General features: G+C 41.3%; 3 protein-coding genes across 3 annotated transcripts; 2 read left to right on the plus strand and 1 right to left on the minus strand.

Moving 5' to 3' along the window:
- The first annotated feature begins 6 nt into the window (after positions 1-6).
- On the plus strand, positions 7-10435 carry LOC105935930 (protein phosphatase 1L). Its single transcript, XM_012876555.3, has 4 exons — positions 7-882; positions 4656-4830; positions 6707-6868; positions 7386-10435. The coding sequence occupies exons 1-4, from the start codon at positions 484-486 to the stop codon at positions 7739-7741; spliced, it is 1092 nt and encodes a 363-aa protein (XP_012732009.1). The 5' UTR covers positions 7-483; the 3' UTR covers positions 7742-10435.
- Positions 10436-12508: 2073 nt separating this feature from the next.
- On the plus strand, positions 12509-16199 carry arl14 (ADP-ribosylation factor-like 14). The gene has a single exon (XM_012876504.3). The coding sequence runs from the start codon at positions 14887-14889 to the stop codon at positions 15490-15492; it is 606 nt and encodes a 201-aa protein (XP_012731958.2). The 5' UTR covers positions 12509-14886; the 3' UTR covers positions 15493-16199.
- A 4987-nt stretch (positions 16200-21186) lies between these two features.
- Positions 21187-24946, minus strand: LOC105935934 (zona pellucida sperm-binding protein 3). The gene is made up of 8 exons (XM_012876558.3): positions 24497-24946; positions 23960-24075; positions 23746-23849; positions 23478-23655; positions 23261-23378; positions 21973-22058; positions 21556-21785; positions 21187-21423 (listed from the first exon to the last, which is right to left on the minus strand). Exons 1-8 carry the CDS (start codon positions 24911-24913, stop codon positions 21329-21331), a joined length of 1344 nt encoding a protein of 447 aa, XP_012732012.2. The 5' UTR covers positions 24914-24946; the 3' UTR covers positions 21187-21328.

Here is a 24946-nt window from a genome sequence, read left to right on the forward strand (position 1 = left end):
AGAATGGAGGCGTGTGTGTGTGACAAAAAATAAATATATATATATTAATGTAGACATTGAATACACATTTAAGAAAGGGATCACGAGCGGGGAAAAGGAGGACACCTCCAGGTCGCTGCGTGGAGACTAATAAATGTCGCTCTCCGTTGCCGGTTTAACTCCAGAGCTCGGCCATTCAGCGATGGGATGTGGGAGATCGGCTCAGCCCCCTTGCAGCTGTTCAGGGGGCCTAGGATAGGACCAGGACATCGGGCAGATTCGTTGGTTTTCCGCCCGGCGTCTGGCTGCCAAGCGATCAGTGCGCGAATGCGCTCGGAGACGCTGGAGACGGCAGCCCACGGAGGAGCGTCTTTAAGGCCCAAAGTCCGCTTTTGTCCGTCGTCGCGGTAGCAGATCGATCTTCTTACAGCTCCGCGAAGCGGATGGAGTGAAACCGTGCCAAAAGAGGAGGGGGTAGTCAAGACTGCAGCTCGGTTGCGTGTGATGATAGGAGACACAATGACGCTCCTGTCTCTTCTGGGTCGGATCATGCGCTATTTTCTCCTCAGGCCGGAGACGTTGTTCCTGTTGTGCATCAGTCTGGCGCTGTGGAGCTACTTCTTTCACACCGACGAGGTGAAAACCATCGTCAAGTCGAGCCGGGATGCCGTGAAGATGGTGAAGGGGAAAGTGGCGGAGATGATGCAGAACGACCGCCTGGGAGGCCTCAGCGTCCTGGATGCGGAGTTCTCCAAGACGTGGGAGTTCAAGAACAACAACGTGGCCGTGTACTCCATCCAGGGCAGGAGGGATCACATGGAGGACCGCTTCGAGGTGCTCACCGACATCGCCAACAAGAGCCACCCGTCCATATTCGGGATATTCGACGGTCACGGCGGGGAGGTTGGTACTGCGTGGCCCGGGCCCGTTTTCTAACAGCTGCTGCATTGAGCTCACATGTGGTTAGTCCTCTTATTGCGTTAGTTGCCAGTTGCAAACGGATCAGGAACAGTTGGGTGAGACGGGTCGTTTTTTTTTCTAAAGGAAAGCAAATCTCCTTATTTCATCATATTATTACACATTTAACATTTTTGTGCGTGTAAGGGAGATACTTCTGAATTTCAAACCTTCATTCTAACAAGACCTCATTTTCTTTGACTAGAACAGGCTGATTCCGTTTGTCATATTGTTTTCAAGCGAAACATTTGTTCCTCCCTTTTTTTTTTTTATTCGTTGTGGTATTCTTTTGTATTAACACCCTCACAACCCCCCTGGCGCCCAGATGGGGTTGACTTGAGGCTAATAACAATGAGCTTTGTGTGTGGTAGTGTGTGTTTCAGGGTGCACATGTGAGTGTGTGCATTTCGTCCCTCATTCCCTCCCTCCTCTACCAGGGGTCAGTGTTTTCTCATGGTGTGCCTGAAGACCTCTTGTTGCAGGCACCATCGGTCACCGAGACGCTGCAGCTTGAGACTTCTCTGCCCATCCTGTCCTGAGACCAGATTTGCCGGGGAACTGGCGACGGTTCAGTTCAATAAACTGAATTGACTTAGATCAGATAGCTCTAAGCACCGCCAGGCTTTGCAGCGAATCAAACAAATGTCCCAGAACCCTATCTGGACAAAAACTCCTCCATGGCCACTTTCGTCGAATCAAAATAGTACAAAGTTAAGCTTGTACAGTGGTTGGTTCCATGTTGTTGTTATCGCCATTTAGTGGTCATGCATGCAACCACACGACGATCAAAGGTGTCTGGCCAGAACTGTTTGTCTGACAGGTGGACTACAAGAAAAATATTTGCATTCCTTTGTCTACAGGAAATGATAATATGATCTATTTATTAAGATTTATTATATTAAAAGTGGTGGCGGAAATTCTATAAGTGTATTTTAGAGTCTAGAGATGCATCAATCAGAGTTTTGTGGCTGATTTCTGATCTGCTGTTTTTTTTAAACGCTTCAGCATTTTTTTAAAGTCTTTTAATAATTGCCATTCAAATTGTATTTTTTCTTGATTTTATGCTGTTTTTTGACCAATATTCATAACAGGAGAAGAGGAGCTACTTTAAAACAAAGGCAAAATGATTACTAGCTGATTTATATTAGCAATTAGCATAGTTAGTGTTACACATTCTCCTGTGTGTGTTCCTCTGTACTACTTATGGCTTCCTAGAGCGTTTATACTTCTTCTGGTTTCACCTTTAAACACCTGATACAGAAAATAGCGCACGTTGAGTCTTCTCTCAGCGACAACTTCCCCACTGAAGAGCGTTGTAGGTTAGCACAACCTTTTACTGCGTCGATATGACGCATCAACCAATTTAAAAGCAAGGTTGGGTCGAGTTTCCCACTAGACCAGGGGTCTGCAACCTTTACAATCCACAGAGACATTTTTGCCTTCAGTCCAGCTAAATAAAACTAATTTAGAGGTGCAAATGTTGCCTGACCCGTTGAAATAAGACGACCCAAAAAAAAAAAAAAGATGGATAAAAGTTTTTCTTTGGTGTGTTGATATCTGTGGAAAAGTATGTAAAACAGGCACATAGTTTCCAAGCTAATGACAAGAATAGATCTAAAAAAAAATATTACTGGTCCTATGTTGTTTGAATTCAATGCAATTATTCTATGAAAACACAGAAGAAAAACAACTAAAACTTGCCTTTATTAGGAAAAATAAATTATATATATATATATATATATATATATATATATATATATATAGATAGATAGATAGATAGATAGATAGATAGATAGATAGATAGATAGATAGATAGATAGATAGATATAAAATGTATTACTCCTTTGTCATTTTTAGCCAAAGTTATTAGAGCCACTGTGGAGGGTCCAGACAGCCACCTGCAGCTCCTGAGCCACAGGTTGCAGACTTTTTGTGCAACTTAAAAAAAGTTACGTATATTTATGGTTCCCTCACTTTTAACAGCTTTATTAGAGCTTCGATTTTAGTAATATTTAGAATGCAAGACTTTCACAGTCTTTTGTTTTGGCTTACAGGAAATTGAAATGTCAGATTAGAAGCACCAGCCCTACACACTATGCGGCAACAGACCAAGGGTAGTTGGTGCGTACCCATGTGGACTGTTTTAAAATTGATATTTGTTGCTCTTATCAGGCCGATCACCGTTGCCACCCCTTGCCCAATGGCCATATTCCACCACCCCAGCTGTTTTATGTCTTGCTGCTCTCTGTTGTTTAAGTAGCATTTTTTAATGCCTATCCCCATATGTTTTAGTTGTTTGTTCCTTTATTGTTCCATGTATTCTTTCCACTTACCTTCTCTTCAACATGGACGCATTATTCTGCTCTGGATTTACAGTTGTGAATCCACAGAGACCGCAATAAATGAAGCGATGCTGCCGCCGAGCCATATATGGACAAACAGCCCAGTGCGTTTTGTCCCAGTCCTAAAAATATGCATATGCGTATGCAATATATAAGCCGCTGCTGCTCTCAGAACTTGATTTACGCAGGCCAATGCTGTGGAAACAGACTCACCCATTTACAACTTTGCTCTATCCAGTTCAGATTTATGGCCATCTGCTGAGCGAGGGCCAAAGACGTTTTGGTATAACGGTGATGTCAGCAAGAAACCCTGCCCACACATCAGCCCACCTTTAATACCACGGCTCCCATATTTTACATTCGCTAATTAAATACGCCCTGCAGTAAAAATCTTTTGGCTACTGTAGAGGCCCGCAGCTGCATTAATCCTGCCGTTTTCTTGTTGTTTTTTTCTCCGCTGTTTGCTGCAAATGGAAACCTGCACTCAAAGCTCTTTTCCTCATCCAGTCTCAAAGCACACCACTCTATCCAATTAAATAATGCGCAAGTTCTCTTCCAGCAGCGAGGGAGGCAAGTAGAGGGACGGCAGAGTGATGACTTTTCTCCCATGTTAAGTAGGATTAGTTTTATCTACAATTTTTATCATCTTTGGCAAATACCTCCCCCCACGGTTCACCAACTTTGCTGCAGTGGATCCAAACCCCGCATTCTTCACGCTAAACAGTGTTTGTGTATAATTGCCGTTTTTGTGCAGTAAGGGGATCTATTTTCAGAAATAAACACGTTGCGTGGAGGAAAGTATGCTGTCTGGCTAATAAAATAAATGCAGACAGGGTGCATTGATGGTTAACTTAACGTTGTAACTTTGCTGCATCATTGTGACTGCTTTGCTGCTGTGCTGTGCACAGTCAAGTCCCTGCCAAGAGAGGCTTTAACTCTGAAAGTGGGAATTAAGACAAAATAAACATTTCTTTAGTGGGCCATTCTTGCTGGATCTAGCTTAAGTACAACGCTAGAAAGGAGCACTGTGGATAATGGGAACTTATTTTAATGATACATTTTTTGAAGTGTAAGAAACATGTTTACTGTGTAAACAGATAGGTATCAATTATGGTCTAAAAGAAAGTCTAGCGGAGCAAATGAAGAAAGAAGGAGGTAAGTAGATGTTTGTGGAGGACGAGGATGGTTAAAATAAAATCTGACAAAACAGTGTTGAAGTTAAGCAAACCTTGTTCCTCTTTGTGTATATTTCAGACATGTGGCATTCCTGAGCTCACTGAAAGCATCCATGCAAAGTATGACTCCGCTTCCTTATTTTATCCGTCTAATCGCCACTGTGGGTCTGTTTTTGTCCCTCTGGCTTCCTGTCTGCCCCAGGCTGCAGCTGACTATGTGAAGGCCCACCTGCCCGAGTCTCTGAGGCAGCAGCTGCAGACCTTTGAGAGGGAGAAGAGGGAGAGCGCTGTCTCTTACGCCAGCATTCTGGAGCAGCGCATCCTGGCTGTGGATCGGGAGATGCTGGACAAGCTCTCCACCAACCACGATGAAGCAGGTCGGGAGGGGCAGAGGAACAAATGAACATGAACCGCATCAGGCCAGTGGCGCGAGAAAGGAGCCCACTGAAAACATGTAGCATTAATAATGATCGAGATCTTATTCCACCCAACGTTATTTATTGGACACGCCTTATACTGTCAGGGGTAACATAAAGTGCTTTGCAGAGGTTATTTAATGGTAATTTAAGCTTTCTTCATCTCTAACTGAAATCCTAAATATGCAAACACTTCTGTGTTGCTTTCTTACGTATGACATGGTGTTCTTGGAGCAGGAGTTGTGCTCCAGCAACAAGATTTCTTCCGTCCAGTTGTATAATGCCTTCAAATAGGCAGATTCATTCATTTTAGTTTAATTTATTTATTAAACCTTCTCGTTTTTTTGTTTTTGTTTTTTTTACCTTAAACACACTTTAAGATAAGAATTACTGAGCTTATTTGCAGCTTTTATGTAGTTCGCCTGAAAGCCAACTGAGAAACATGAGATCACCAAATGGCACTACTGTGTAACATTATGCTGCTGCACGTTCACTTATTTATGATTCAGAGAAATAGTTTAGATAGATCAGGTTAATATACCTTAACTTCTTCCGCTTCAAAAATACTAGGTTAAAATAGTATAAGTGATGGCAGAACGGGCGAGGTTACTCACTACAAGCCCTATAGCTCTTATCAAAGTATTATTTTCTATTACAATTCCAATATTATCTGTTAGTTTGAGGCTTTATGGTACCCTGCCAAAGTATTCGTGTCCTTAAAACCATTTCCCGAGTTTTCTCCTCGAAGCCACAATGGATTTTAGTGGGATTGTATGCGATAGTGCAACACAAAGTAATGCATAGGTATGAAGTGGAGGAGCAAAGTATTTCTAAATGTTTTGTAATTTAAAACGTCGGGCTGCTCTGTGAGACCTCAGAGGTTTATTAAAGCATATTACATTTCATGAACGGTCAGGGATACGTTTGTGGAGACGTATAAAGCAGGTTTAGGAAATCCAATAATATCCCGAGCTTTCAACATCACACCGAGCACTGCTCCGTTTGGAATTGGTAAACGGGGAAGGGAACGTCACAAGTGAAAACTTACGCAGACATGTCCTTCCAATTAAACTGACTGGCTGGGCAAGAAGAACATTAATAGGAGAAACTGTCAGGAGGCTTATTGTATCTCTGGAGGAGCTGCAGAGATCCACAGCGCAGCTGGAAGAATCCGTAGACATCTGTGAGTGACACAGTGGACTAATTTCTAAATGAAAGACCATAAGAAGTCTCAGCTTTCCACATGCCATGTGTGTGTCACGGCAAACGTGGAAGAAGGTGAGACCAGAATGGATCTTTTGTGGCTTACATGCAAAACACTGTGTGTGTAGGAAAACCAGCTCTCACATCATCTGAAACACACCATACGGAGCAAGTTTAGACAAAGAAAAAACAAATTCAGGTCACTATTCAGATTTTGATTTGTTAAAAAAGGGAAAACCTTGCATTCTTTTCCTTCTACTTCACAGTTATATGCACTACGTTGTGTCGGTCTACTCCAGTTTGCGGTTGATACATGAAAAATATAACAAAAGTTATACAGGGTACGACTGATTTTTTTTAAGGCACTGTATTTGTCTAGAGAAAAAAACAAGATTTCAACTAAAGACTCTGATTATTAAACCTTAGGTATATTAGTGAAAGCTATTTACATTACATAACATTTACCCTCAGTGACAATAATCTTTTCACTCATGGCAATTAAAAAACAAACAAACACCAAAACTTCTACTTTTTGGTAGATAAAAATAAGTACATTTGAAAAATGTGAACAGGTTAGGACAGATGTTTGACTGATGAAGTTTTTCAACAGACTGCTTTCCGCTCTTCCATCCAGGTACAACATGCCTGATGGCGCTGCTGACAGACAGAGAGCTCACAGTGGCCAACGTCGGAGACTCTCGCGGGGTGTTGTGTGACAAAGATGGGAATGCTGTGGCGCTGTCGCACGATCACAAGCCATATCAACTTAAAGAGCGCAAGAGGATCAAGAGGGCAGGTACATGCTGAGACAGTACCGCAATGCATCCAAGATAATCAGCTGCACCAAACCTTCCCTCTGATTTTAGGGTTCTTTGCTGCCACCCGTAGGCCCAGTCCAAAATAGCATGCTGTCAAAATACACTGCATTAAGAAAAACCCCACAGTGATAGCACAGTATTGTCATTTTGTGATAACACTTTAGTTGCTTGCATTCCAGTCTTTTCCGGTTGATCCTAATATTTCTGAGCTAATATCTCCTAGATGGTCAGTTCATGTATGAAATAAGATCTCTCATATTTCTTGAATAACCTTTTTCCAGTTTAACCCAGTTTAAGTTGTCTATTTCAGTGGTGCTGTAGCACCTAAGCTTTTTGGTGACTTTTTTTTACCCCTCAACTTTGTCAAATCATCTTGTTATTTTATTGTAATGTTTTTCAAAACATAATCACAAGATCCAGATCCCTTTTAACAGCCATCTCACAATACAGATTTACAGATTCTTTGGATAACCTTGCATAAACGTTTGCTTGCAGGAGGTTTCATCAGTTTTAACGGATCCTGGAGAGTTCAGGGAATCCTGGCTATGTCTCGTTCCCTGGGGGACTACCCCCTCAAGAACCTCAACGTGGTCATCCCTGATCCAGACATAATGACCTTTGACCTGGACAAACTGCAGCCGGAGTTCATGATCCTAGCATCTGACGGTCTCTGGGACGCCTTTAGTAACGAGGAGGCGGTGCGCTTCGTCCGCGAGCGCCTGGACGAGCCTCACTTCGGTGCCAAGAGCATCGTCCTCCAGTCGTTCTATCGCGGCTGCCCCGACAACATCACAGTCATGGTGGTGAAGTTTAAAAGCGGAGCTGGGGGGAGTAGCAAGGCCGGTGAGTAGGTCGGCGGAGGGGTTTAGGGCTCACACAGAGTGAACTGTTTTCCCCCTTATGTGGATGCAGCAGGAAGAAACAGGAAAGCTGAGGAGTATCACACATTTCCTCACATGTAAAAATAAAGCTATTTTTTTTGTGTCAGTTGATTCAGAAAAGGACGTTTAAACTTACTATAACTAACCTGTATATGAATGATCACTTCTTTAAAAAAAAAAAAAAAAAAAAAAAAAACAATTGCAGAACTACTACAGATTGGGGGGGGGGGGTATTAACCAGCACATACCAGATTGTGACTGCTTTACTCCTGTTTACTTTAACTTGCACATGGATGGTACAGTTCCACTGGAAGTTTTAAGGAAAATCTGTGTTACTATGGGAAGGTGCTAAAAATGCAACGCAAAAAAAAAAAAAAAACAACACCATCTAGCTTCTGACAATATGATGATGCTCTGTATTGTTGTTTGTATGTATTTCTTTTTTTCCTTGAACAGAAGTCTTTTGTCACATACAACAAGGCTGCAGTGGATCCAATATTTTTAATTAACTTGAAGCAATGCTCTACACGGATCTAACCTTTGAGTATACCTAACTTGCCCCCTGCATACTTGAATGGTTCCTGTTTAGTGTTGAAACTCTCAGCCCTAGCATGCATTCAGCATTAATGCATTCTGAACTGCATGGATTCTATAAGTAAGCTATAAACACATCTAATAGGGTGTTGGACTACACAATGCACTGGCTGTGTGGGCCCGTCTTCACTTATTGAACTCTTAAGAAGCACATGTTTCTACATCTGTAAGCTGTCTTCCAAAACGTAGAGTCAAAAAAAAAAGTGTAACTGAGGAAACTGAAGCCTCTTGGTTGAGAATTGTGGTTCATTGTATTTTTTTAAAAGATAATTTGTAATTGGTTATTTTAATAATCTTAAGTCTTTCCTCCTGTTATGTAATGCAAACTTTGACCAAACTTGTACAACAGTTCTGCTATTGTGTGTCGAATTTGTTTCAAAGGCATACATAGACAGAGAAATAATCCTCTGGCATCCTCTTGTGCTATACAGCTGAGTGGAAAAGATACATTCTGATCTCCAATTAAACCAGGCAGCCACAGGTTTTATGTAGATGTAAAAAAAAAAAAAAAAAAAAAAAAAACTGGTACTAGCCTCGCAGCCTTGAAATGCTATAGAGTCAATGCAAGTGCTGCTAAAATGCCGCAGGAATGACCCGATGATAACGTCTCAAGTTACAACATGCAGACGCTCTGTCTGTGCTGATGAAGATTTGCTCACCTCGAATGAATCCTTCAAGGGCAATCTAATTCATTCGACTAAAACATATTCTACCACTTGATGGCACTTGTGGAACATTTATACATGATTGTGCTTTTTATTCTTAGATGGACAAGAAAAACATAAAAAAAAGTGAGGGTGCCATTTAACAAAATGAGGGTGAATCAAGGAACATGCATACTACATACATGTGACAAGACTTGACTTTTTTCTAAGATACACTGAATTACTACATGTTCAGAGCCACGTAAAATGCATCTTTAGATGCATATACATACAGTATGCGGCAGAATAGGAAAAAACATTACATAAACTTTAGATTAATCTGAATGTCCAACATTAAGTCTTGACACAATGTTCAAACATGAAAATGTTGGTTGTTTTGTGCCAGTACATGCACGTTTGGGCTGTTGCTTCTAGCTAATGTTGATGTTGCTGATTTTCCTGGAAGCGACCACTAAATTGCATTAGAAGCGGAGCTGAGATCATCATTGTAAATGGGTTTTTCTGTGAACACGCTTTTAAAGGTTACCGTAGATTGTTCTCTCTGTTATTTTCCTTTCAACAATGACCCCTACATGAAAATAACATTTGCTTTTACAAAATGGCTGGTTTTAGCTTTTTTTTATCTTAAAGCTATCTTTCAAGTCTGCAGAAGGTGGGTGGTACTCAAAGATAAATTATGGATGAAATGGCAAGTTAATTTACGAAACAGATATGCACACAAAAGCTGGGGAAACAAAGCGCTATTTCAAAGTGCTCATGATATCAAACCAGTAATTCTGACATATCGGTCAATAGTAAAACTATCCTTAATAGTATTAAATGGTTTTGATGTTTGTAAAATCTGTTTTAGTACCTGAAATTTACATCTTTTCAAGGTTATGGCGCTAATGAAAGTGGACTTTTTTTGTCATCATCTGCAGCAGGGCATGTGCTTTGGCTTGTTAATGAACAAAGTACTGTACTTTAGATGTTTATCACAGGGCGCTGGTTTTGAGCGGATAAGCGCACGAGACTTTAAAACAAATGAGAAGATGACTCATCGTGAACTCTTTGCCTCAGAAGGGAATGCTGCTGGTAATAAGTCCGAGATGATCTCGAAGCAATACTTCATGGGCAGCAGGCACACGTCGGAGAATGTTCCAGTAAAGCACGCTTGATTTACTACTGATTTCAGTTCAGCTGTTACCACTGTGTACTATGACCACGTCATCAGCTGGGGGCAACAATGAGAACTTGTTTTTTTTTTTTTTTTTCAAAAACGATTATTTACCAGTTTACCTGATGCCTTATTTATTGAGTTTTGGGATGTCTCTGACAGATCGCCCAGATCAGCATACTGTATGTTTAATCTCTGTCCTTCTGTACTTCAGCAGAAGTTTACAATAAAAACATTTTACTCTGAAAAGTTGGGACTCTGAGTATTAAAACCACACTCTTTGATATAAAATGCACATTGTTTTAGCATTTGTGTCATACCAGAAGCCTGACAAATCCTTTATAACAGCTCTATCATATGTGCTTATATATATATTTATATTTTTTATCTTGCACGTAGCTAAGTTCGACACCCTCCCCAGAGCCTATTTGTTTTGAATAATTTGCACAATAGCACGTCAAATATGGAAATATAGGCAGTTGTTATGAGATAAAGCTGTCCCATTTTCGTCACCTGTTCTGGAATTTGAATCAGCTGTGTTCTCATTGCAGGGCCGCTGGGTCTAAATAAACATGTTGTTGTAAATCGGCCAGTTTACTGTGGCTACTCCATGAGTCACTAATTGTGTGCTAAAATTGGGAAACACGCGATCTTGTCGGACTGCGCCCGGTATGCTCCTGTCAGGCCTGAAATAGCTCCTTGTCCGTGCCGTGCCGTGCCTGCAAGGCAACACACCCTGCTGTGGCGCCCTGAAAGGAGAGCACACAACTCCTTAAACAGATGGTGGGCAGCGCTAATTCATTTGTGTGAGGCATCAAAAAACAAAAGCCGTCACAGAATTTCTGGGATGCATTACGTCAGTATGTTACAGGTATGTATATACCACAAATAAGCAGATTTCTTTTAATTTAAAGTTAGCACATGCAAATTCTGCCCATTTTTTATATTCAAGTCTTGCCACAGATTTTCAGCTGCACTTGTTTTTTGACTTTGACAGGGGCAGATAAAACGTAACACATGAGCATGCTTTTAAACCAGGGATCAGCAAACTTTGCAATCCTTTGTAATTCTTCTTAGTAAACAGAGCTGTAAAAATCTGTCCATTTGAAAGAAGCAAGCGTGACGAGTTTTATGAACAGCTTTTGTATAAATAGTTTATGTTTTATAGTTTAATTAAAGAGCTAAGAACAATTTTAGGTTTCAGAACAATGTAAAATTTCGAACTTTCATGAAAAGATAGTAAAACAATTTTCTTGAGGAAAATGGTTCAGAGCTATGGAGAATGAAGAAAGAACTAAACAAAAAAAGAATACTACCTTCTATCATTAATGGGATTCTTTTGTAGAAAATTGTACAATGCAGTCGCAGGGTGCTGCCATTTTTACAACCATTGCCAGAAGTTCACACCCAGAAGTCCCCAAGTATACCCTTCTCGAAGTCGCTGTGAGTTTTGGGCCGAGTAAATCATCCCAAAAACATGATACTACCACCACCAAGACTCACCGAGAGGATGGAGTGTTCAGTCTGAGGTGCCGTGTTGAATTGCACCTAACATCGAGTATGAAAGCCAAAAAGTTCAGTTCTGGTCTCATCTGACCAGAAGCCCTGATTAATGCTCCCCTTGGAGATGGCCATGTCTTCATGGGTTTAAGGTCATGCAGCGTAATTTCTCTTTAACGATATCTGTGAGGTATTCAAAGCTTCGGATGTATTTTTAAACCCATCTGTACTTTAAACACCTCCACAACTTTATCCCTCAGTTGTCGGGTGTGTTTCGTGTTCTTCGTGATCTGGCTTGTTCACTAATGTTCTCATAACAAACTTCTGAGGCTTCACAGAGCAGCTGGAGTCATACTGGGATCAAATTACAAGCAGGCGGACTTTGTTTGCTGACGGGTGACTGCCGAAGGTGCTGGATTTTATTTAGGGCATCAGATTTGTATTTTATTTTAATGGACAAACTTTGAAAAAACGTTAAGAGATATGCATGCTTTTGGATGGCTCCCCCTTTTTTAAAGTTTGCTTGCACAGTACTATGCCGCTGTCATATATTATATTATAATATTAGGGAGTTGGGATACGATAAAGTGGCGGTGGACTAAAGTAGGTGAAAGATATTTAAAAATAGTATTTTTTTAATCTCCTAAATTCAAAATATAACATGTATAAGACTTTGTGGCCAAACTGGCACCCCTGAGCCAAGGTCAGAGACGGTGTGCAGCAGGTGGACAGGCTTAATATAGGTCCAACATGAGCTGATTGCAATGTCCACGCCCCCTGCCCCCCCTCCCCCCTCCCCTCCACATTGGTGCCTAATGACCCTAAAACCAAATGCGTCACACTTCATTCTTACGGGAACAGTTTACTCTGCTGTGTACTTGGCATATATAAGTGAAATAACAGGAGAATAGTGACCACAGAGGAATAGTGCCAGCTAACGTTTGCTTCATTTTGAGTGCAGTCAAGAAGTCACTTGAGTTTTCAACCGACATGGGACACCACGGCTCCAAATCCTCAGTTGAAGCCCGCGTTATTTTCCAGCCTTCTTGTCCAGAGGACATGAGCCTAAAAGCGCAACCATTCTCCACCCCGTCCTCGACTCCGTCCTCCGTTGTGCGCATTCAGAGGAAGGTGCCCTCTCCGGCAACCTGTATTCACCGTTCTGCCCGGACCGCAGAGAAATCCTCACCCCACTCCTGGCCCCTGAGTCGCCGTGACCCAGAGGGACTGGTGTACGTTATGGATAACCCAACTGGCGGCGTGTGGGTGAAACAGAGAGAAAAATGGACCAGATCCTGATGAGAAGAGAAATCTTCCCTTTGGAATGCAGAGGATTTTACCGGAAGAATCAGTCGAGCTTTGACTGAATAATACCTTTCTATTCAGGTGCCTTTAATTCGGGTTCCCTAAAGCTGATGTGCAGCTACACAGCACCGCGTGGAGCTTGGGGCGAGCGTGAAGGCCTGCTTGACTCTGGGGAGCAGGTTGTGCACCGATCATTGCGGTTCTTGAAGTAAACCTGTGTGTTTATCGTTTATAATACCAGGTTATGGAGAAGATGGTCACTCGAAAGCCAAACACTGGACATTGAGAGACTTTAATTTAGAAACTCTGTGCCACACGTGTTGATACAGCAATGTGTTGTTTATCTGTAATGCAGTGATCCACTAGATTTAGCAATGGATTACATGCAACAATTTGATTAAAATATTCAATGTTTTATATATCTAAAAAAAATACTTTAAAACAGTTAGAGAAGTCTGAATCAAGTCAGTTAAAGTGCTGGATCCACTTTGAATCTGACTTGAGCTTTATTTATTTTTCCTCTCTATTTGTTTATTTATTGATATTCTTTGCTAGAACATTGAAAAGAAAAAAACGTTGATACCATTTTCTATTCATTACAGTTTTATATTTAAGTCTGAATGTATTAACGTGAGAATTGGTACTGATTCACACTTATTAAACTCAGTCCATGTGTTTTTTTTTTTTATTTAATTGTTATCATTGTGTATATTTCAAATTTTTTGCAAAAAGATGTGGACTGCCAGACACCAGTGTTTACATCCAACATTTGTCCCCAATTGTTTGCACTAAAACGAGTCAGCGTTTCTTACTTAATTTATAATGTTTCAACTGCCTAACTTGATTTATTACTTCAGCAGGGAAAGGCGTAAACATCTGCATTCTTGTATTGTGATGGTGACCTACTGTCTACATGGAAAATATGTCATCATCAAATGGATATTTGACTGAACCAGTGTTGAGAGTGGATTTCTTTAGTTTATTGTTGTCTTATCTCTCCATGGTCACATGTTTTCTGACATGGGAGTTATGGCTTACTGCCCAGGGAGCCTGTCCATCAAAGGGCAGCTCATGTACTTGGAAAAAAGACTATAGGGCTGTTTAATCTGACTGCACACCAATAGTGGTTAGAATTGCTGAAGTTGGTGTCCAATATACAGGTTCTCATTTTGGAGCTAAATTAAAGGACTGTTTTAATATTTTTAAAGGAATTTGGACTAGGTTTTTAAACAACAGCTGTTAAACATATGCAATATTTAAATTGATCATACTATAAGTGGATTATTCTCCACTACACGATTTAAAACATAGTTTGAGATTTATGAAACCTTAACCCGATTTTGTACAAAATGAACACCCAAAAGGAGCGTGTTCAGTTGTTTATATTAGTATTAGGACCACATTGGATAGAGACAAGTTGGAAAACACTCAAACCTGAAATGATTGCTGATTGTTAAAATTATTTTCGATTTGTGAAGTTCAATATTATTCTGTGGAATCACAAAGGAACAAGAAAAGGGAGTCTTACACAGAGTGCCATTTATTCAACACCCGTCACTGCCTGTTAGGTAAATACCACCTGGAAGGTTCCCATGAAAATGTGCTGTTTATATTGTATTGAATCATATCTTCATCAGTAGGCTGTATGTGAGATAAAGGATTACATGTGGAAGGATTGTCAAGAGTGATGTTTCTTTCTGGTTGGTGGAAACATTGTAGGACTCTGAATAAAGGTGAGATGAAACTTTGCCCCCGTCTCATCGCGCCTTATCAGTGTACAGTGAATCATAGTCAGCATGGATATAATGGCTTATCTATTAAACTCCGGGCAACACACTGTGCAAACACGTTGCATCCCTCACACGAATACAGCGTCTGCGTGAATCCACGGCGCCATGGGCCACCTGATGTCCAGACAACCACAAGTTCAGGTCCTTCTCCTCGGTCTGGACAACGCCGGCAAATCCACCCTCCTCTACAAACTGAAGCACAACGTGAGCGTGTCCACCGTCCCGACCATCGGCTTCAACGTGGAGACGCTGGACGCCAGGAAGAACAGGAAGAACATCGCCGTGACCATGTGGGACGTCGGCGGTCAGGGGAAGATGCGCGATCACTGGAAGGAGTATTACCAAAGCGCGGCGGCCGTCGTGTTCGTGGTGGACGCGTCCGACGTGGCGCGCTTAGAGGAGGCGCGCAGCGAGCTGGAGAAGGCGCTGCGGAGCGAGCACCTGCGGGGCTGTCCGCTCATTCTGCTGGCCAACAAGCAGGACGTGAGCGGCGCGCTGACCGTCACGGAGATGAAGGACAAGTTCGACATGAGGAAGGTGTGCGCGGGTCGGGACTGGTTCGTTCAGCCCTGCTCCGGCTCGACGGGGTTTGGAGTGGCGGAGGCTTTTAGTCGAGTGGTCCAGATGGTCAAACTCCCCTCTGAGCCTGGAGCTGTCAAGGAAAATATCAAAGACACGGTGCACTACCTGCGATCTAATAGCAAACAATAGGTTTCGTGATCTGCCAGCTGTCGTTTTTAACTTATTTGCGCCAACAGCAAACTCAGCTGTCAAATAGCCTGCAAATCATTGTTCAGAGCATTTCATTGGGTATACACTGGAAAAAAAAAGAGTTAAATACATTATTTAAATAAGCATATTACATGTTGTACAGTTGTCCAATCTAATTACATAAACCACTTTGGATTGGGTACAAATGTTATCCTGAACTTTTTGATTGTATTCAACAGAATAATGTGAACCAACGTCATTGTCAGCTCCACAGAAGCGGAAACCATTGGTTCTCTGTTGCCTAAAACAATTATGAGAATAAATAATCATTGTTTCATAAACAGTTTTTTAAGCCAGTTGTTCCTAAAGTATGAACTTGAGTACAAAGTTAGCGTTTGGGTTTACGACACCTGATTCCTAGAAGAACCTTCAACCTGCACTGCATCTGCAAAAACATTTCGTCCCTGAATTAAGTTAAAAGCTCTAGAGTCCAAGCTAAAGTGCATCCAGGTAAACCTGCATGAAATGTACTACTTTTTTGTAAGATCTTATTGAACAATATACTACTGCTATCTTTAACAGGTGTGTAAACGAGATCTCAATGGGATAAAACGTGGATAAAATAATGTTATTCTTATTTGTATGTCCATCAGAGAACAGTCATGCTGATATTTTTGTTTGTAATAAAATAAATGAGATGTTTTTAGCAACTGACTCTGGTACTGTGTTGTTCAGGTTATCGATAGATTTTGAAACGGTGGTTCACAGTATTTTACTTTCCCTGTTTTGGAGCTTGGGGGTAAGAAGAGGGGGTGGGGTGAAGCAGTGGCACAACCCTGTGTGTGCTGAACACCAAGCATAAGCTCTGAGGAGTGCTTTTGCAGCATCACCTCCTAAATTATGGAACGACCTTCCCTTGGACATCAAAAAGGCCTCTCCCCTGTTTGCTTTTAAATCCCATCTCTTCTCCCTGGCTTTTAACAAAATCAAATATTGACTTCTAATTTTCTTGTATTACATTTTAAACTTTATCATATATTTTATATATATATATTAATTTATTTCATTCTGAGCTGACGTATGATTGTTTTGTTATATTAATATAGGGCTGTTGTATTAATTTTAGGTCATATTCATTTTATTATTGGTTCATTAATGTGGCTGCTCTTTTATTTCTTGTGTGTACAGCACTTTGGTCCTGTAGATGTAGTACTATACTATAATAAAGCCGGTATGTTAGTTAAAAACTCCCAGATTTGTGGTTGAGAAGATCTCTGCTTTGGAGGAAGAATGTAAGTTTGTATAAAGCTTTGATTGGTTCAATGAAAGGGCTGATGCTAAAAATCTAACTTTTGTTTTACAAATCAAGCCAGTACAGATAGGCTACTTATTTACCACCTTATTAGAATACACAACATGTATTACTAGATCAGCATTGTTTTACTGTAATGAGAAACCCATTTTTGTTTGCTTCTTTTTAACATGGAGGGCAGACCACGTGGTCCACCTGATAACAGTTTAAACTGGAATAATTTAGTACAGCAAATGGTTGGAAAATCAGTTAGATTTTTAATAATTAATTTACAGTAAGTTTCCTAATTGTCCAAACGCAGTATTGAAATAGAGTAAAATCCACCCAAAGCAAATATAACCTAACCAGTTTTGTTGAATTTCCAACAGCTTGTTTTATAAGTGTGTGGAACTTATGTAAAGTTCATAGTTAAGAGTTAGCCATAGCTACATAAGAATACTGAAATTCACTGCTTTATACTATTCTCCTGGTTTAGACCGGTGAATTTTTTATTTTTTTTATCCACGGGATTGTCTCTGAAACTTGAGCAACAAATGAGGGTTTCACGTAATTTTTCAACAAAAGCCACATGAAGGAAAGATATGCAACAATGTAAAAATGAAAACATTTGCTTCAGCGGTGAGATAGAAACGTCGATTGAAATACACACCCTAAATACTGACGTCTTAAACTTCAGTCTCTTTAAATGACGGTCTCGCCATTCTTGGCGGAGGGACCCGCTCGCCCTCGGCTTCCATCGGCCATCGTCTCCTCATAGGTCGGGAGATCTCTGCATTCATCATATGTGGGCAGTTTGGCAACAGGAGCACAAGGTGGAGGTAGGTCGGCCAGGGTGTCCCGCGAACAGCTCTCCATGAGCATCTCCTGTGACGTGGTGACCCGCGGCGGTCCATTTGGCGGCGGGCTGTGCTGCCTGGACCGGGAGCACAGCATCCTCTGGATAAAGTAGCCCAGCGCAAAGAGCAGGAGCAGGATGAGCACCCCGGAAAGTTTCCGGGTGACCATGGCGATGTTGTAATAAGTCTGGTCCATAGAGGGGCTGCAACAGGGGGCGGACCGGGTGTTTTCACAGCAGATCTCGTCGTCCCTGCAGAAGTCGGGGCCACATCTTCGGAACGAGGAAACAAGTGTGCGAGTGAGGAGGCAAACGCTGAAAACAATCAGCGTTCCGCATCTGCTGGAAAACATACCCGTTGGGATAGGGACCGCAAAGTAGTAAGAAATCAAGCTTCAAAAATGTATGCAAGGGTGGGTGGTTAGAGCCATTACAGAGTAACCATATGTCCCGAGGGGGAATAAAAGCGTGGAAAAGAGACTAGTTCCCAAGTTTGCAATTATAAATTCCCAGCAAGTGGAGGGTAATTAGCTTATTCTGGAAAGTCCGCCTTATTAATTGGCCTTTGAGTGCGTCAGCAAGCCGTAAACCCGATCGTACGCAAACCTATCTTATTTCTCACAGAAGTAAGCAGGCGCGCAAAAAAAAAAAAAAAGAAAGAAAAAGAAAAAAAAATCGTGTTGACTCGTAGGAAAAAGAAGTGGTCTCCGAATCCAAAACAGTGGAGATGATAATTCAGTAAATCCCAGTGTAGCTGTGGGGTTGTTTCTGGACCACGGGGCGGGTTTTAAACACGCCCTCCCAGAAGAAAAGTAACGGGGTGCGGACAGCGTCGGCGCTGTCCGAGGTGCTGACGCACTTAACTCCAAACAGCTTAAAACTCTTCTCTGGCAAGAGCACAAGGAGGATCCATTTGCAGTTCGGCTTCGTGTTTACTCACGACTCAAGCTGAGTCAGCACAATGTGTTGGTCCATTTAGACTGCTCCATCGATACAAAGCACAGTGTCAACAACAGCAAAAAGGAGTAATCGTCAACACTCAATGGAAAGTTTGTGTAGGCTACTGGGGAACAACAACACCGTACTTTTGCTTTTGTGATTATGACCAGCAATGAGCACAAAAAGAGCTGGAGCTGTAAGGGATCGTTTTACTGGCAGACTTGAAGCCAACATTTTGTGTTACATCATAGTCTTAGCAAAGATAATCGATAAAGTGACTGCATGATTAGTTTGTGGGTTGTAATGGCAGGAAGTGGCCCTTAAAAGCATGCCTGAATGTCTCCTAAATTGACAAGAGCCAGTATCGTGTTACTGCAGATGAATCTTTGCTCTTGTCTGAGGGATGTATAGTTTGTTTGCATTACAGATGCAAACAAAGCATTCTTTTGATATCCACTTCTGTGGTTTGACAGTCTCAAGATGAAATTTAATGCTAAATAAATTGCTATAACCATTTAGATAAATGACCATAAACTGTCAGCAGGTTAGTGTTACATTCTAGATTTGTACAAGGGGATGAGAAAACAAAAAAGTGACAAATGTTGGACCTACATATGCTGATATTTGGATTTTGTTCAGTGTTATAGCACATATTAGTGCTCTTAAATTATATGATAGTATAACTGATTAGTACACCAGTCTCATTTTTTACTGTTAATCTCAACTTTTTTTTTCTCTCTTTCCCATTGAACACTGAAAAATGCCCAGATTCTATTCTTTCTCAGGAACTTATTTTCAATGAGAGATGATATCTAATGAATCAAAGTGTAAATTGTTTAATTTACAGAGCATAACTATAAAACTGATAATTTAAGATTTTATAGAAATTCTACAAACCATAGAACATATTCTTACTTTTGATGGCAATCTGTAAGAAAAAGGGGTAAAGGAAAGAAGGTACATTAATTCTTGCTGTTTTACAGCCATTTTTATCCGGAGGAAGAGAGCAACAGATTAATCCCACAATAGGTTAATGGAAACATCTATGACCTCACAGGTCTCATGCTTGCATCTAGCAGATGGATGGCTGTCAAAACATTTCCTCTCTAGCATAGGGGGTTTGGAGATTAGGCGATAGTCTGTCCCACAGATCAAGAAGTTCAGATGGAATGGCTCTTCAGGATAGGACCCCATCTCAGCATAATGGCTGACAAAAGGTTACTTACCCCATTGTGATCACAGTAGGGTCCCAGATAAGGGACGGGTACACAGTCTAGCTGGAAGCTGTACAGTTCCTGAAAGGACTGTATAAAAACTAAGACGGCTCGAGAACAGTCTAAAAGAATGACAATGTTAACACCTAGGAATATCAGTCACAGGCTAACAAACTTCAACTTCTCTTTGAGAACAATCTTTAGAGATGTTGCTTATGCCACTTCTTTGCCTTTTTGTTGTTGAGGTCTGGCTTTTTAAAAGTCCTCTGAACTTCCTGCAAAGTCTATGACCTGGGCTCCATCCCAAAAAAGCAGGGTCAGTGGACATCCAGAGTAAGTTCTGGGGTAAGTTCCTGAATGCACTAGGTTCTTCATTTGAGAAAGCAAGTAAAATTAGGACTAATTACTCCGTGAAACTCCCTGCTCGATAGCAGCGTTGTTAGGACTAACCCTCGAAGTTCCCTTGTATTTAAGCTGAGATCTGCACAAGTGTAGGAAAAGAAATGTCCTAGCCTGCAGATGCTGCAGTGCAAATCCCTGTTTAAAGGCTGATCACACCACATCTTATTTCCAGATTAATATAGTTCAACCACTATTTTTTCCACTGCAGTCAGTAATTTATGTTCTCAGCTTGCATATCACTCAATGAGGGTTGCTCTAAACTCTGAACTAATATTTATGCTGCACTTCGTTTAATGCCAACAGCAGCTTTTTATACAATTTAGGTGATGCAGATAGTCTTTCAGAAGCAACTGTATGTTGCGTTGTCAGGACTGTTACATTCAGTTACTGTACAGTTTATGGCATCCTAGCCAGAATAATAAATTAACTACATACAATTGCAGACATCAGTGAAAGCAATTTATTCAGTAAATTTTCGATCCAAGCAATAGTTTTCTATTTATGGATGTTGGGTTTACTAGGAATAATTGGCTGAATAGATGGCAATTACATTCACTGCTACTTCCCAAAATGAAATTATGTGAATAAGAAGTTTTATAGCATTAATGTGCAGGTAGGTCCAAATGCCCTTAAGACTTACAAATAGCTTTTTACTCAGGGTAGGTCAGCCATTCTTTCTGAAACGGGACCCTGATGAATTTCAGGAAACACTGCCTTTTCTACTGACTACACTATTGGGACATCACTTATGGAGCAAGGATTCTTTAGCCAAAGAATCCTTGCAACGGTTGCCATAAGGGTGTTTAGATTGAGCCAAAGTTGCGTCCTGCTTCCACGCCTCTGCAGATTAAATCCAAAGCCTTTTGTACAATAAACTTGGCGGTCTTTACCTTCTTGGTCAGGTTCTTGGTCAGGTTCCAAGAATGACATTTTAGATATGTGGTTCTGTCAATTGTCAAAACAGTATGAACGCGTTGAACAAATGTTTAGAGTTGATGGACAAAGCTCAAAAGGAGAACTTTATTACATTTTATAAGTCATTTAAGGGACGATACATCTCATTTGTACATTTATCTTAGTTCAAAAAGTCATTTCATTCACACTTCCTCACACTCCAGTAAGGTACCACCAGTCTCATCTGTTCCTGTCAGATTGTTGATGTACTTCTTCAGAATCTAATGATTCCCTGGATGGCAGAACAAACAGAGGTCCCAGATGGGCAGATTTGTCTGAAATCAAATAGGGTTGTTATTAAAGTGATTCCTGTTGGAATTACCAATAGATTTAAAGCAGTAAATGAACATTTGCCAAGTAAGGATATTCATATGGCTGTCTTTGTCACAGATGTTTACTGTACTTACATCCTTCATAATCCACATTTCTCGTTAGCCTCTTGTACGTTTTTGGACGGAAACTGAAGAAATTGCCTGGATGATATTCAGCTTTATTCTGGAATAAACTTTCCGATGAAGTCATGGTGGGTCTTGATTTGGTGCTGGTTTTGGGCGGTACTGTGGTTCGAGGTTCCTCAAAACGTGTAGACACATCACAGCTTCTACATGCCTGGTCAGTTCCATCCACTGACTTCCATCTGGAGAACAAAGATTTCTCTGAAGTATTTATAAATGCAACTAATGTATGAAATGGAGATTAAACACTGGTAATTTACTTCAAGTATTTCTTACTAAAGGGGAAGAAAAGACTCCAAATATCAACTGCACCCCCCTTCCATTTAACAGTAATTGTGTATTGTAGAAAAAGAAAAGCTGTTAAATTACCGGTTTCCGACTAAAGAGCATGCCCGGTTTTGACCGTTAACAGCCAGTGCAACAGGAACAGCTTTCACAGAGCAGGTTATGTAAATCTGTGGAAGAGAAGTTGTAGCATGACAAAAATATTAGAAATCAACCCTGTTAAAAACTGATAATGCAAATTGGTAAACTCTGCTAGCCTACAGCCTTCCAAAAAAGTATAAAGTGCTCTTTCCAGAGAATTTCGTTAAAGCTATACTTGGTAATCCTGTTCAGAAACTACTGGGTAAAATTGTCCTTTCATCTTGAAAGTAGTAAATCCATAATGTATACACAAAAAGGCACAAAAAAATGTGGGAGCTGCAGGCTTTTAAAAACCAACCAATCTCTGCCCCTCGGTCCAAAGAGCAGGGATTTGACAGTTTTGTTCCTGCTTTCATTCCTCTGTCCCTCAGGTTCCAGGGGTATCGGCCCATCTATTGGTTGTCCCGTATGCCAACCATTCTGATTCGCTCATGTAATGCCAATGTCTGTCGTTCAATCATAGTTTTCGCTTGCTGGCTGCACACTTCTAGTGTATGTGTGTATATCCATCTATCCGGTTAGGTTAGCCATTCAATGTAGCTACGCTGCTCTCACTGTAGACTTTGAACATGGCTGAGAGTCACAAGAAGTGAACTGCCTTCATGTCTTTGAGAAGAGGAAGGAAGACCAGAGTGGATTTGGGAGATTTAAGACGAAACCCCTGAAGAGCAAGGTAAGCCGGTCTTGTGCATGCGCAGTTATTTAAAAAGGGACGTGGGGAAAGTTCTGGGAAGAAAAAAAAAAAAAAAAGTGTGGGGAAGCATACAAGCTCCTTTTCCCACCTCATTACTTACTGACTGTCCTATTTAGACACCACTTTGGCCAAAGAGTGCTTACCAATTAGGCCAGTGATGCAACAGTTCAATTTCTTTCCTGGCTACATCTATGGTGGTGCATGAAGCACTTCCTCCCATTTTTTCAAACTCTTGAATGGGGTGTGCTCAATGGCATATCTGACAAATGTTTGCCTTCCACTCAACTTTCAATAAAGCATTTTGACAGCAATATGAACAGTCTGCTTCTTTTACAATGACCGTTTTGTTGCTTACCCCCTTGTGGAGGTTTGTCAATGAGCATCTGCTGTACTACTCAATCATCCCCTATGATTATGCAGGCCATAAGACATCTTATACAAGTTATGAATTTATAAGATTAAGTACCTTTAGTTTTGCAGATCTTTACATATATTTATCACAAATTTGTGGGTGTAGCAAACCAAGCAACCACCAACCTGGTTACTGGGTTCCTGGTAGAACCTGAAGGCCAACAGCTGGAACCTCAGCTTATGCTCCTCAACTCTTGGCAAGAAATGTGAGTTGGATTTTGTCAGGTAAGCATCAACAAGACATCTGTAGAGCCAGAAATGGAAATCAAATACAAAAAAAAATAAAAATATAACTTTTTTTCTCTTTTTGTGCTGAAGCGTCAGATTTTGTGCCACCGCTCACCCGTAATGGTCAATGAAGTCATATCTCAAAGCTGCTTCCGCGTCAGGAGTTGCCGTGGCAACACAGTGGTCTACATAAACTCGAAGAGGCATGTGATGACCCATCACAACAGACACTTCAAAGTGAATGGGATCGCCCACAAAAAATGTGTGAGACCCTCTCTCAATCTGCCAGTCATCTGCAAAGACGGTAAAAGTCAAATCGCGTCGCCAACATGTTCTCTACAAGTGTTTAACAGCAGTCCATAATATAAAAATCTAATCAATACCAGACATAATCTGCAGGTTGAAGTGTATCTGGTCATCTACAGAATCTATGGAGACGAAAGGAACCCAGGTGGGAATCATGGAGATGCCATCCACAGAATATCTCCTGAAACAAGAAATAAAAAAGAAAGCTCTAAAACAAATAAAATGGGCTTAAAGCAATCTTTATGGTTTCTGAAACACATGTGCCAAGCACATTGAATATGCAGGGCTCACCGTCCATAATGACATTCAACTGGTACAGCTGCTCCATCCAGTCTGAGCAATCCATCTACTGAAGGTGTGGGCGAGTAGGTCAGGACGTTGGAATAGATGATCTTCTCTTCTGTAGACTGAGGAATGACAATAAAATGAGCATTTGGTGCAAGAAGCAGTGGTGGTTTTTGACATGGGCGACATTCTGTGCAAAATTAATGACGCCCATTCTCACTCTTTTAAGTGAGAATGGGCATCATTCTCACTTAAAAGAAAAAAAAAATGAAGGTTAGCTTTGTTTCATCTTTAATTCACTAATTTTATATAAAAAAAAACTTATACAAAAACATTTACTTTTTACATTAAAATACATAGATCAAATTTGGACATAAGTGCCTTACATTGAACACTTTTTTGATGTTTTTGAAAGTCATTTAGAATATTTCTTATTACCACTCTCCCCCCAAAACAGAAAAAATAAAGTGAACAGCACTGCTTCAAGGTCCTCGTTTTCAATAGGAAATCCTGTGTAAAGTGTAAAGCTACGGCGGTGCTTACAGAGAGTTTGGTCCCGCAGTCAGTCAGCCGGGCCACAATAGTGAACTCCTCTCCTGACTGGACCGCCCCGCATTCGGTCCCTTCGCTTGGAGAGTTTGGGCCCAGCTGAAGATGTGCGCCGTCCACCTTCACGCCCATGTCGAACATGTCTGCCTGCACCACAACCTCCATGGAACCCGGGTGGCACTTCACCACTACCGGCCGAGGCCGAACACTGAGCGCCGCGCTTTGCGGCTGCTGCTGCTGCTGCGTCATGGCCGACAGCTGAGGCTGGGCTCCTCCGTACCTTCTGACCGAAGCGTGTGGGCTTGTTGCTCCTGGGCCCCGGCCGTAGTCTAGCCGACCTTCTGCGGCAGCGGGAAGCCAGTAAAAGACGATGAGCCACCAGGACACGACTCGTCGCAGGTTGCGGTCCATTCTCAGACACGTTTGGAAGAGACTGTGGCCCGA

This window comes from Fundulus heteroclitus, chromosome 6 (assembly GCF_011125445.2).
Source record: "Fundulus heteroclitus isolate FHET01 chromosome 6, MU-UCD_Fhet_4.1, whole genome shotgun sequence".
Taxonomy (NCBI): Eukaryota; Metazoa; Chordata; class Actinopteri; order Cyprinodontiformes; family Fundulidae; genus Fundulus; species Fundulus heteroclitus.

Excerpts from the sequence above, each read along its gene's own strand:
- LOC105935934 (XM_012876558.3), bottom strand. The coding sequence starts at position 24,913 with ATGGACCGCAACCTGCGACGAGTCGTGTCCTGGTGGCTCATCGTCTTT. Across the intron at positions 23,656-23,745 it reads CAACCTGCAGATTATGTCTG|ATGACTGGCAGATTGAGAGA; the intron begins GTATTGATTAGA and ends CCGTCTTTGCAG. Across the intron at positions 21,786-21,972 it reads TGCTCTTTAGTCGGAAACCG|ATGGAAGTCAGTGGATGGAA; the intron begins GTAATTTAACAG and ends TTTGTTCTCCAG.
- arl14 (XM_012876504.3), top strand. The coding sequence starts at position 14,887 with ATGGGCCACCTGATGTCCAGACAACCACAAGTTCAGGTCCTTCTCCTC.
- LOC105935930 (XM_012876555.3), top strand. The coding sequence starts at position 484 with ATGATAGGAGACACAATGACGCTCCTGTCTCTTCTGGGTCGGATCATG. Across the intron at positions 4,831-6,706 it reads CACCAACCACGATGAAGCAG|GTACAACATGCCTGATGGCG; the intron begins GTCGGGAGGGGC and ends TCTTCCATCCAG. Across the intron at positions 6,869-7,385 it reads CAAGAGGATCAAGAGGGCAG|GAGGTTTCATCAGTTTTAAC; the intron begins GTACATGCTGAG and ends GTTTGCTTGCAG.